Source organism: Microplitis demolitor, chromosome 1 (genome assembly GCF_026212275.2).
Source record: "Microplitis demolitor isolate Queensland-Clemson2020A chromosome 1, iyMicDemo2.1a, whole genome shotgun sequence".
Taxonomy (NCBI): Eukaryota; Metazoa; Arthropoda; class Insecta; order Hymenoptera; family Braconidae; genus Microplitis; species Microplitis demolitor.
Genome location: NC_068545.1, coordinates 6259444 through 6273561, shown reverse-complemented (window position 1 = coordinate 6273561; position 14118 = coordinate 6259444). Strand labels below are relative to the sequence as shown.

Below are 14118 nucleotides of genomic sequence, written 5' to 3'. Positions count from 1 at the left end.
TTCGATTGAGAAAATGATTTTGAATCGTCTTTAAATTTTTGAACTAGAAATATATGTTTCTATACATATATTAGATTGAAAATTTCCAATAGTATAATTTTTTACAAGAAGAAAATATAATATTTCTAAAAGTTATTTTTTCTTTTAGTGTATACTTTTTTTTCTTATATCAAGTTGTCGAATTCTTTACTTTACTTCAATAAACTATTTATATCAACAAGTCGTCGATTATTACTCAATTATGTCTGTTTATTTAATTCCTTAGCCACGCAATTCAAGTGGTGTCACGTATTGACGATAATTTTTTATATATAGTTATTGATATTGATTAAATACTTTATGCTATCTCGAATATGTTTATAAATATACCATATCAAAAAGTATTATATTTGTTTGTATACTTTATTCAAAAATTCTAAAAATTCCACTTGCGCAGACATGGTCGAATAAAAAAATTAATTTCGGGTTCAATAATAAAAAAAAAAAAAATCTTTTAATATAGTGTCCAATAAAAGTTTATCAATCTGTCAATCAAGATAATTTTTGAATTTTATAGCTCGAATCAGCCTTCACGGCTTATTAATGGAAAATTTTTATAATTTATTTTTTTTTAAAAGTGTAATGAGTTTATTGTTTTATTATTTTTCAAGTATTACAAGTTTAATTTCTACATCTTTTATTTATCCATATATATATTTGATGACATTGTGTTTATAGCAATGTTTTTTTGCAAATAAATGTAACTTTTATTGGGTAGCCATAAGAAATTTGAATTCTTTTTTCCTCAATATATTTCATAATAAAAAAAAAACGGCATAGAATAATTACTTTTAAATGAATAATAAATTATTTGTTTTCCTCATAGAATCGAATAAGGTAAGGGGCCCAGTTTCTGACCTTTTTAGAGTGCCGGTTGGGATTATACTATAATAATTAATGTAAGATTTAATTTAATGAGAAAATAATAATTATATCGGCTAGTTTATGATTTGTCAAATAAAGTCAGGTGCGTAAAATAATCATTTGAATTTAATTAATAATTTAAATTGACGTTTTAAAAATTGACATTCAGAGACTCAGTTTCTGACCCTCAAATTACACAAACCATGATTAGGTTATGAAGCACTTACTAAGTTTAAATGAAGTAAAATTATTATTTAGATAAATAAATTAAATATTTATTATAACAAAAACATAGTTTTTAAATATTTAAAATATAAATAATTAAAGTCACTTTGGCTAGCGCTTGTTCTCATTGTTTTTCATCATAGCTCGTTGTCGTTTTTTTTAACCTCTTGAATAAGAAAACAATAAAAAAATTAATTTTGTCATAATAAAACTATTATTCAACTAAAATAGTGATAAGAATTTAAATACCATCGAAATTGACATTACTTTTACAATAATTTTATCACTCCAAGAATATGTACTTTCAAGATCTAATTATGATCTTTATTTTTAAAAATGAATATTAAATGTCAATTTATCACTGAATTATGAATAATAGTAGAAAACAATTTAAGAAAACTATAAATATTGATATTTTTACATTTTATAGACATGTAATTGAACAGATAACCTCGCTCGCAGTAAGTTAGAATTTTAGGGTCAACAACTCCATTATACTTTTAAAATTGAACCTAGTTATTGACCCTCAAATTTCAACAACAAAACTCATTTTAGTATGTTTTATAAGTATATTAAAATAAATTTTAATTAAATATTGATCTATCCATCTATTTTTAGTTAAATATTTTTATTTACATGATAATTAGTGCATAGATTCAATCGTACTTCCTAACGTAAATTAGACTCTACTTAAAAAATGGCTTCTTCCATTTTTGTTTTATTCAGTTAATATTTTCTATATTTTTTAAATTGCCATTAATTTGGCTCAGAATAAATTACAATAAATTACGAAAAAATGATTTTGTTTTTAAAGTTATAGTTTTTTAAGTAAGTACGAAAAAAGTTGAAAAGGTCAGAAATTGGGCCAGGGTCAATAACTGGGTCTTTTACCTTATTACATTTTTTATAATTACAAAAAAAAGAGGATTTTTCGGCGCGCGAAAAATTTTGCATTATGAAATGAAAACAAAAATTTTCTTGTCTTAAAAAAAATTTTTTGGCGCAAGAAATTTTTTCTCGCCCCAAAAATTTTCCTTTTCAATTCATGATGCAAAAAATTTCTTAGGATAAGTAAAAATTTTTTGCGCCAGAAAATCCTTTTCTTCTGTGCACATATAATATATTTTTTTAATTATCTCAATAACTTTTAATCCTTGTATCCAAAATTATATTATAATTTTTATATTTAAAAAAAAGTTTCCTTGACATTTAAAAATAACTTAAAGTTTAACAAATTCAAAATAATCAGAAATTATATTACAAAAATATTTGTATTACAAGTAAACTTATTTATATACTTGACTCTTATATTTTAGAACCATGAATCAATAAAAATTTCAATTACAATGTAATTTATTTTCTTTCATTTAAATTATTGTTTTGTTTTTTTTTTTCTTTTTAGAGCGCTTAAATTAATTGATTTTCAATTTTACAGGCGGTAGTTATTCTAAAAACCATTAATATTAATTTAAGTCATTTATTACTATATTTTTAATACGTTAAATTTGACATCTCGATATCTGAATAAACACAACTACCAAAAATTAATTAAATTTTTTAGAAATAGGTGAGTACTGTATCTTAAAAATTTTTTGAAAATAAAATTAATTCGATATTTAAATTAATTACAAAGGACATATATATTTTGAACTACCCACCAGCACTGAGACAACTTTAAGTTGCCATAAAGATGTCTTCTAAAAGGACAAATCAAATTTTGTTTTGTCTTAAAGCTGTTTTTTTTTTTTAAATAAATAAGACATACAAATGTTGGTTCAATGGGAGCCATAGAAAAATCATTTGAATTAAAAAATCATTTAGATGACATTTGAAAATTTACTCTTTGTCGTCACTTGTGTCAAGTCTTTTAAGAAATTTTTTCGGTTATATAAAATTTTGATCTCTTTGACATCATTTTGGTGCCTTATCGATAAATAAAAAAAACAGCTACAAGTCGTTTATACCAATTCGTAATCAGCTGTTATTACTTATTTTATATAATATTCAAATGACAAGTTATATCTACTATTTAACCTTATTTATTTCTTTTTTAAACAAAAAATGAAACATAATGGATATGAGCTATTTATTTATATTAGAAATGATTATTGTGAAAAAGAAAAACTGTTATCATATTGTCTCAATTTATAATTATTTACTTGACAGTTGATTTTATAGATTTAGGTAATTGATTCAAGTATAAAATCTATGCAGTTTGAACTAGTATTAATTTAATTTACAAATTAAATTTATGTACTAGTATAGTTGTAAAAATTCGTATATGATTATTTCAATTTATAATATTCTTGTTTTTTAGTACTTGAAAAAGTTGGGAAACCAACGAGACGTTGTATAATGGTCAGAATAAACATTAATTTAATAAGAACAAATATACCCTTATAACTGTGACTATAATTTATAAAAAAACAGCCTCAAAACTGTTATTTATAGATATCACAAAGCCAAGTGTTTTACTTCGGTAGTTATATTTTTTTTCAAAAATTTTTATCATTTAAAATTTTAAAATTTTCTCAAGTGGCGCGAAAAAAAATTGTTGACTTTTTTTAAAATTTAAGTTGACAATTTGTTATCATGTAACTAATTGTCAATTTAAATTTAACAAAAAGTCAACAATTTGTTTTGCGCCGTTGGGGAATTCATACAGCTTTTAAATTTCCCGCTCAAATATTTAAAATCATGCGTACACTGATAGGAGAATAACTTAATCAGATTATTGCGTTAATTAAAACTAAAATAACCTTTTTGCATATAAAAATATATAAATAATTAATATATAAACTAGAGGTTATCGTTTAACTGTATATTTAAATTGAAACATGAATCATGTAAAAAAAATTTAACAGTTTTTTCATCAGAAACCAACTTCAGGTCGTTTAAATAACCAAATAACTTCGTGTCAAAAATTCATTGCTCATTTTAAGACCATATCATATGTAATGTCATGACATTTAATAATAACAATATATGAAAATTAATTAATTCTATTGTTCAGTTAATAATGAATAGCAAAATAATATTTTAGTTTGTGAGTACAAAAAAAATAATTATAACAATTAAATAAAATTTATTTTTAAAGGGAATATTGACGTGTCTTAAATTAGTGGGTGGTTATAAAATGAAAGTGCAAAAATATAAAACTATAATTATCTGATTCATTACCTGATTAATTAATAAACAAAATATTTATTTATTTTTTAATTAATAATTAATTTATTCGTAGTGGCAACAGTAAAAAAAAATACAAATTTTGATAATTTCTTTTTTGGTTAAAAACGTGATCGTAATTCAGTTTGAATTTTAATAATAATTTTCAACAATTGACGTAATTGAATGGATTAATAAATTAACATTTATATTAATAATGAAAGACATGACTTTACTGTCTTTAAATTATTATATTTTGTATTCCTATATGAGTAAACTGTTTTTTAAAAAAAATATTTTTTATGAATTAACGTAAAAATTTATTTGAATTTAAAAGTTTTAAAAAGCTGAAAAATGTCTGCAATGAAATTAAGTATGCAAGACAAAAAAGATTTAGATAAATTTATGAAGTTTTTGGCTTTTAAAGCTGCACAAATAATTGTACAGTCAAGATCTGGTGAAAAAGTCATTACTAAATGTAAACCAGATTCTTCAGGAGCAGATTGGGTCAGTAAAATTTATCTAATTAAGAGCACTCTCCAATAGTGTCCCCCACTTTTTTTTAAATATTCCATGACCTTGAACTGTCATAATAGTATTAAATTTTACTAATTAATTTAAACAAAATTGAAGCATTAATTGGAAAAAGGACAACGCAGTTGTCGATAATTGTCACCGAGGTATAAATTTTTAAAGAATTACTCAGTTATCAATTAGGAGTTGAACAAAATTTGGTAAATAAATTATATCTTCCAAATTTGAAAATTTGAATTACAAAATTGACATGAAGTTTCAACTGTAAATAATTTTTCAAAAAATATGATCCTGACTAGCAGACAATTGACAATTCTCCAATTTTTTTTCAACAATTTAATTAAATAGAAAAACTCCAAATATGCACATGTAGAAAATTAATAAAACTACAGGTGCAATTTTTTAAATTTATCGTTTTTAAAAAAATTAAAAAATTATTAGACGTCGACTAATTTTAATATCATTAAAAAATCTATGTCGGCAAAATTGTAACTGCGTAGGCCTTTTCTCAATTAATCTTTAACTTTTTTAAAATAAATTATCAAAATTTTAATACGGATTACAATTGAAAATTATTAAATATTTTTAAAAAGTTGGGACACTGTTTGAAAGTGCCTTCAAGTTTTAAAAGTGGTAAAAAATTATTTACATTTATTTATCTATTTACAGTTCAATTTAGCAGTTCATGATCTTCCTGAAGTCCTAGCAGAAGCCAAAAAAGTGTTGTGTGGGGAAGCAATAAGTTCTTCGATACCATTATGTATAGAAATATCATTAAGAACTATCGAAGGTGATACAATGGTCCTAGAAACATGGAGTTTGGGTGTTTTACCTGAACAAAGTGATCCTACAATAAGAGTTACTTATACTGTTTATAATAGAATGGGAATTTTACTTAAATCATTACTTTCGATATCGAGAGTTACGCCTGCTTATAAATTAAGTCGTCGACAAGGACCAGATTCATATGTTATTTGTTATAGAATTTATATGGGTGAACCACAACTTCATACACTAGGTATATCAATTTCTATATTTATTTTATTAATTATTTATATCGATAATTTTATTCAATATCGCCTTGTAGTTTTCGCATTTTTTTCTCTGTGGTTTTCCCATGCTGCTGCACTCACTTTAAAAGTGCTTCATGTAATGATGTAGTACAGTAGACACAAGTCGGTCTACAGCCGCACAAACAGGGTACAGGAATAATAAGAAGGAAATAAAAATATACACTGAAAAAATAAAATAATATTGTCCAATCAAGAATTTCTTGGTTCAAGACACCCGTTGAAAATATTTATTTTATTATTATTAATTATAAATTTCTTGAGAAAAGAACATAAATTTATTTTTCTTATTATGTGAATTTGATATTATATCATGAGTAAACAAAAGAATAACTTCACGTGAATTAAATACAAATTATTTCCATCAATTCTACGAATTCTTGAGACAAAATTATATATTCTCGAAAATTATCAAGAATAAATGTTCTTGTATCAAGTAAATATTCTTAATAAAAGTATTTTTTTTCTCAGTGTACCATGTGACAGGCAAAGCTTACACTAAGCCTACAAAAATTGGGAGTAAATTCGGAGTGATCTGGATTTTATTCCAATCCGAATTCACTCCGCCACTTGGAGTTCTGGAGGTTAATAAAAATTACTCCCCATATTGAGTAAATATGGATTTTGTTTTTTCAGCTGATTAATTTCGGAGTGATCTGGATTTTCTGTATTCACTCTGATTTAGTCTTAATATTAAAATAAATTCCTGTTCGAAGTAAATTCCACTCTGAGGGAATTAAATAAATGAACAGTAATCGGCTCCGCATTTACTCCGGATTTACTCTGCTATTTTTTTAGAGTACATAAAACAACAAATAAAAAAAATTTTTAATATTTAATATCATTAGTCTAATAATTTAACTTTGTAACTCGACTCAAGATTTAAAAACTTTCAACTTTTTGTTTTTTATTCGTGTAAAAAAAAAACATTTGTCCCAAAAATTTTATAAAAATATTAATCATAGTAAACTTTAATTTTTAAATTTTAGATAATTTAGAAGTTCGAGTTAAAAAGTTTAGTTTTTAAAGTTCAAGAACAAAAACAATTATTGATTTAGTAACTTTGTGAACTTTTTTTTTACTCTTGTGTAAGTTTTAAAAAATTTATATCAGAGTTAAATAAGGACACAAATAATTTTAAATTTATTTATGTTTTTCAACGAGCAAAAAAATTAACTTTTGCCGAATGAGATTTAAAGTAATTTTTTCTTGTCAAAGATCTTGATTGTCTTCAACTTGAACATCCTGTAATAAAAGTTTTTGAAATAATTTTTTAAACCGTCTAACGATTATATTTTTTATCACGATTAGAATTAATATTTTTGGAATAAATTGAAAATTTGTCGTGATATTAAATGCATTTAAATATCTGATAGCTTTCTATAAACTTTCATTGAATAAAATTATAAGATTCTTATTATGTTTATGAGATTGAATATAAAAATTGAAAATTAAATTTATGAGAAATTTATGTTTGGATTAAAAAATTTATCGCGGGTATTTGAAACATTAGATTTTTATGAATAATTAATTATAAAATATAAAAATAATAATTTATTTTTTTTCTCTTAAAATACCTTATAAATAAAATATGTTACACTTTCTAATTATCATACTTTCTCACTTGAAATGCCACCAAGTGACTTGTTAATTTAACCATTTAAATCAAATACTTATAAATATTTATATATATAAATATTGAAGATAATATCAAAAAAAAATTTTTTAAATTCAAAATTAATTAGCTTACATTGAACATTTAAGAAACATGATCAACATTCTTAATTAGTATGATTATAATTATAAGTTATAATTAAACTAAAATATGTAAATAATAATTTATCTTGAATATTTATTTTCAAAAAAATGACCATTCTTTTTATGATCCTGAAGTTAACACAATTTTCTATTTTTGGATTTTTAACAAATCAATAATAATAAAAAAAAAAAAAAAAAATATGCACATGTAGAAAAAATTAAAAAAACTATAGATGAAATTTTTAAAAATATATTTTTTTAATAGTCTATTGTTTTTAAACGAATCAAAAAATTATTAGAAGTCGGCTAACTTCAGTATCATTTTTTTTTTTTTTTTGAATTTTTGAACTATTGAAAAATAAGAGTGTGCGTGTAGCAGACGGACAAAATTAAAATTATAAATAAATAGAGTAAATAATTAAAAAAAAAATATTTATAAAAAATGCACTTATCAATTTCAAAATTTTCTAAATGCCCATTTTTTTTTAATTTTATGTTATTAATTATTTACTCTATTTATTAATAATTTTAAATTTGTCGTCTGCTACATTCACCCTCATTGAAAAATACTTTTCTTCTAAGAAAATAAAACAAATTTAATAATAACAAATAATTGTATCGTAGGAGATAATTATAAACATATAAGAGTTGGTCAACTTTGTACTCCTGTTGGTACAATTCATTTATCAGTATCCTATCGGACTAAAATGACGATATCACCCACGCACACAAGCCGGGATTCTATAATGCTCAAAAGTGATCACTTTCACTCAGATCTAAGTCCAAGACACGCTCGATATCAACAGAGGTTTTTATTTAAATAACCAAAACATTACACGACATAAATAACTTAGTAATTAACTGTCATCATGGTTTATTTCAGTGAAGAAATATCTAAATCATTAAGTGATACCATTAAAGTGGGAGCGTTTGTTGTTAATAACAAAGTTGTTGTTAATGAAGAAGACTTAGTTATACCAGATGTACCATTTAGTGCATTATTAACTCCAAGACAAACATCCCCACCTCTTGGACTCATTCCTGATAGACCAAGTCCTCCAACATCAACCTCCGCAACAACTACAGCTTCTACTGCTCCAGTTAATTCTGCTACAGCTGCGACTTCTGTTCTCACGTGTACTCCATTGAGCAGCGTCGTAGGAGCTAATTTGGATACGAATAATGGCAATAATGACAAATCATCATCAATTGGTAATGCGACATCTAAATGTAATTCAAGAAATGGATCAAGAAGAAGTAGCTGTTCAATTACCAGCGCTAACGACGATTTCATTATGGTAGACTTGGTAATTATTTATGCTCATGCCAGAAAGAGTTTTTTTTTTTTTTTTTTTCCTCTTGGTTTTTTCTTTCCTTCTTTTTATTTGAGGCCATTCTCAGACAGCGTCCCCAATTTTTAAAAATATTTAATAACTTTCAATTGAATCTTTTATTTGAGGAACTCTATAAGTCATGTTTTTTCGAAATTGGTTATTTTGCATTTTTGGGTTCTTTGGATGTTCCCCCATAGAAATTAATAAAAATATCCAACAAGTCAGTGTTTAAAAAACAATTAACGGGGTGACAGAAATTTTATTTTATTGAGAAACCCCATAAATCAATGACTTATGGGGTTTTTCAAATAAACATATGCAGTTTTAGTTTTATAGAAATAATTTTTTCTTTTTTATTTAAAATTCGCGCTTTTTTTGGAAAAAAAAATAATATGACTCATTAAAATACTTAAATTAATTATTATTTTTTGTAATTTTTGAGTTTCAGAGTTTAAATACATGTTATATACTTCATTTTATCAGCCTAATAAATTATTTGAGTGGAAAAAATTAAAAAACCAATGATTTTATAACTTTTTCTTCCACTTCGTTGAGAAACCCCATAAGTCAATCAACTTCAAATAATTTTTTTAAGTAGTTTCAATTAAAAAATTGAATTTTTCTTGTTTGAATATTTTTCAGAGACGCTAACATTATTCTCTTCAATTATTTATTTATTATTTTGATGGCAAGTTTTTCCAGAAAAATGTTTTTTGTGCTTCCTGAAAAATTTTGTTTTCTTGATTTATAGGGGTTTCTCAAATAAACAATTCAATTGTAATCCGTATTAAAATTTTGATAATTAATTAAAAAAAAAGTTAAAAATTAATTGAGAAAAGGGCTACGCAGTTACAATTTTGCCGACATAGATTTTTTAATGATACTGAAATTAGTCAACGTCTAATAATTTTTTAATTTTTTTAAAAACGATAAATTTAAAAAATTGCACCTATAGTTTTATTAATTTTCTACATGTGCATATTTGGAGTTTTTCTTTTTAAATTAAATTGTTGGAAAAAAATTGGAAAATTGTTAATTGTCTGCTAGCCAGGATCATATTTTTTTAAAAATTATCTACAGCTGACATCAATTAGAAGTTAAACGAAATTTGTAAAATAAATTTCAGTAAAATCTTCATGTCAATTTTGTAATTCGAATTTTCAAATTTTTGAAGATAAAATTTATTTACCAATTTTTGTTTAAATTAATTAGTAAAATTTTAATACTGTTATGACAGTTCAAGGTCATTGAATATTTTTAAACACTGGGAGACACTAAGAATGCCCTTTAATAATATTAATATTTGCTTGAGATTGAAGTGCGCTATTAATTTCTATTTGCTGTGGATTGATATTAGAATTAAACAAAAAAATTTATATTTTTTTTTAGAAAACTCCTTTTGCTGGTACTAATACAAATAGTGATTTAAGTGCTTTTTATCGTGAATGCCAGAGTGCACCCCAACTTCAAGCATTCTTGGAAGAAGAAAGAACTTTAGCTGAACAAGTTGGGGATCTTACTAAACAATTAGAGACATTTGAAATAAATATGCAAAAGTATGAAGATATACTTTCTACGTTGTGTCAAACTGATAATAATAATCAGTAATAAATATTTAAAAGAAATAAAAAGTATATATATAATATAAATAATAGACTATTTCAAAAAAGTCGACTATTTATTTTCAAAAATTATACGGAAACTATTATTCGAGATGAAGAATTGAAATTCTGGTAAAGTTTGAGTTTTTGCTATTAATAACACACTCATCGCAATTTTCGATTTTCCATTTGAATAACATGGGAAAATCGTGCCATGTGGCCCAGTAGGGACGATAGCCAATAAGGATAAAAAAAAAAAACATGAGAAATTTTTTTTTTAAAGTTTGAAATTTTATCACTCATCAGTGAATTAATATATCGGAAAAATCGATCGATATATTTATTGGAAATCGAACGCTCTATAAAAAAGGTCTCTTGTTGTTTTTCGATAAATTCAATTTTTAAAAAGTTATTCAAAGTCAAAGTAGAATTCATAGTAAATTTTAGTATTATTCGACTTCCGGTAAAACTATCAGACTTATCGTAAAATGCTATAGGACCTTTTTTGTAGATCATTTCATTTCCTACAACTTATTTCTGACAAAGTTTTCAAAATTCCTGAAATCTCTTTCGTTATTTGCATTGAAATGTCAATTTGTTCCAAAAAATCATATTCTGGCAGATTTTAATTACTTACTTTTAAATGCAAATAATTAAAAAACTTTCAAAAATTTCGGAAACTTTGTACGATGTAATTTGTGGAAAATAAAACGATCTACAAAAAAAGTCCTGTAAAATTTTGTGAAAAGTTTGATGTTTCGCCGGAAAAGTCGAATAATACTAAAATTTTCTGTGAATTCAACTTTGACTTTGAATAACTTTTGAAAAATTGAATTTATCGAAAAATAATAAGAGACCTTTTTTGTAGAGCGTTCAATTTCCAACAAAAATATTTATTGAATTTTCCGATATACTGATTCGCTGATGAGTGATAAAATTTCAAACTTAAAAAAAAAAATTTCCCATGGTATTTAAATGGGAAATTGAAAATTGCGATGACGTGGTTGCTAATATTAAGAGCTCAAACTTGCAGTATTTTTTTTTCGTCATCTCAAAAATTTTCCGTATAATTTTTGAAAAAAATAATCAATTTTTTGACGCAGTCTTATATATAAATATAGTAGATTATTTAGATATTTAATTATTTATATGATAGATCGACTGAATTTTACTTAAGTAAAATATATAATGAATTTATCGAAATTAATATATTAAGTTATATTTAATATATAAAGTATAAAATCCATAGTTTATTATAGTTATTTTGTATTATGCATAAAGTCATATTTTTCGGAATTTAAAAGAGATATATTTAACTAAAAAAGGCACCAATAATTTATTAAAATTTTTTAATATTTAAAAAAAAATTACGTTAAATTTATTTTAATAATTAAACAAATATTTTGTATGATATTTTTTGTGTAAACAATATCTATTGGTGTTTTCAAATTATTTAAAGTTAAATTATAATTGAAATGAATTAATTTTTTTGTAATTATATTTTGTATAAATCGGATAATTTATTTATTTTTTTAAAGTAAATAATAATAACTAGTTTATAGTAAAATTGGCTTTAAATAAATATAATGTTACTCATTAATGCCATTATCACTATTGAATAACCGCGAAAAAAATGTTTGCTCGCAAGGCTTTTATATGCAATCAAAGTTTAATGAGAAGTGATAAATTAATTTTGAAACTTTTTTACCTCTGCTAAAAATTTTATTAAATTTAAAAGAATTCTTGTACAATTGCTTATGAAAATTAATTTATCATTCATTTTATTTTATTGATCTTTGAAAAACTTTTCAAATTTAAAAATGAAACTATAAAATTGAAAAATAAATTTTTTAATTTCATATAAATGAGGTTTTTATGTTAAAAAAAATTTTAACTTAAAGGAAATTCAGAACTTTGAATTAAACTTTTTCGTAAATTCAAAAAATTCAAGAACGAAAATATTAATTGATTCTGTAATCTTGTAAGGTAAAAGCCCCTTTACCCGCTCAGTATCATTAGTCGTTCACTTTAACTGTTTAAGGCGTTTTTTTTATAATTTTTATAAAAAAAAATTACACAAAAATAAATAAATCTGGTCGTAAAATTAAAGTCACCTTAAAAAAATTATATATGACTATATAAATTAAATAGAATTCTTCCAAAGGATGATAGCAAACTTGGAATACTTGCTATGTCACCATCATCATCTGAAGAATTCAACGGCAATTTATTTAACATCTTTTTAACGGTCTAAAGTAGAATGTACTTGCATCAACTTTACTGATGAGTCCAGCAAGTATATTCGGAAAGAAACCGTAATTATAAAATTAACATCTTTGATAATTAGAATCATTTCATTCATAGTATGGTATTACAGTGCGCATTAAAAATGATGAATTTAAACATCACTAATCCACATGTAATAACTCATACGCAGATTAGATTCTAAATAAATAATCATCAATTAAACAGATCAGTAAAGCCGTTATTCCTTTTACACAAAAAAAAAAAAAATGACAACTAAAAATATGATCATTAACAAATAATTATTTATGAATCTAAATATATTAAAATATCATGTACCAAATTATTTTATAATAGATTATAAATTTAAATTAAATGACTGTTTTCAAAATCGCGCTCAGCTGGGCATTTTTTACTTTAACGTTCATTCGTTAGATTAAATTTAGATTACGTCAAATTTTTTAATAATTGTTATAACTATATCTTATTAAATATATTTTTAAAATTCATGAAATTTTATATTATTAAAGAATAAAGTAGTATAATTTATAAATTATTTGTCCAAATCAATAAACTTATGATAGTTTAATTGATATTGTCTTTGAGCGACTGTAAGGCCATGTGTTGATCGAGTAATGGTACATGACAACTTTTAGTGAGTGACTATGGGTACACTCAAGGACCTTATTTAAAAAATTAATAATAATTAATTATCAAGATTATTCTTCAAACTAAGATTATATTCTAATATTCGAAACTTCAAAAAATAACTATAAAAAGAAATATGGTTTTTCATTTTGTTTATTAATTTATATTGAGTGATTTAATCTCACTCCAATGAAAAGTGAATGGGTATTGCGGCTTCTACCTTATATGTATTTAAACTTTAATGTAATTTTTAAAAATTGTTTCGCGCTTGTGAAAAAGAATTATACTAAAAAATTTTTAATTTTTTTAAAAACATTTTTGTATTTCTAATTATATATAATTATGTTATAAAAAAAAATGATTATACATCTGCCATTTTTCGTATCATATTTTTATTTTTGAATTTTTTAAAATTGAAAAGGTTTAACTCAAAGATTTAAACTGTCTCAAATCTTAAGTTCAATTCAATAAAAATATCCTGATTAAAAACAAATTAAATCTAATAAAACTTTAATCGGATTTGATCGAAAAAAAAAAATAAAATTCGATAGAATCCGATTTAAAATTTTTAAATCGAATTCAATCCTAGTTTTTAATCAGGAATAATTTAAATGTGATTATGATTAATATTTAATT

General features: G+C 23.5%; 1 protein-coding gene across 2 annotated transcripts; it reads left to right on the top strand.

The window, feature by feature from the left end:
- The first annotated feature begins 3871 nt into the window (after window positions 1-3871).
- LOC103569588 (autophagy-related protein 13) lies at window positions 3872-13894 on the top strand. Of its 2 annotated transcripts, XM_014444900.2 has the most exons (6): window positions 3872-4174; window positions 4631-4800; window positions 5497-5845; window positions 8280-8463; window positions 8539-8962; window positions 10379-13893. In XM_014444900.2, the coding sequence occupies exons 2-6, from the start codon at window positions 4648-4650 to the stop codon at window positions 10595-10597; spliced, it is 1329 nt and encodes a 442-aa protein (XP_014300386.1). In that variant the 5' UTR covers window positions 3872-4174; window positions 4631-4647; the 3' UTR covers window positions 10598-13893. The 2 variants fall into 2 exon arrangements, with proteins under 2 accessions (XP_014300386.1, XP_014300387.1); XM_014444901.2 differs by having other exon boundaries at window positions 3872-4800; window positions 8539-8953; window positions 10379-13894.
- Window positions 13895-14118: the final 224 nt, after the last annotated feature.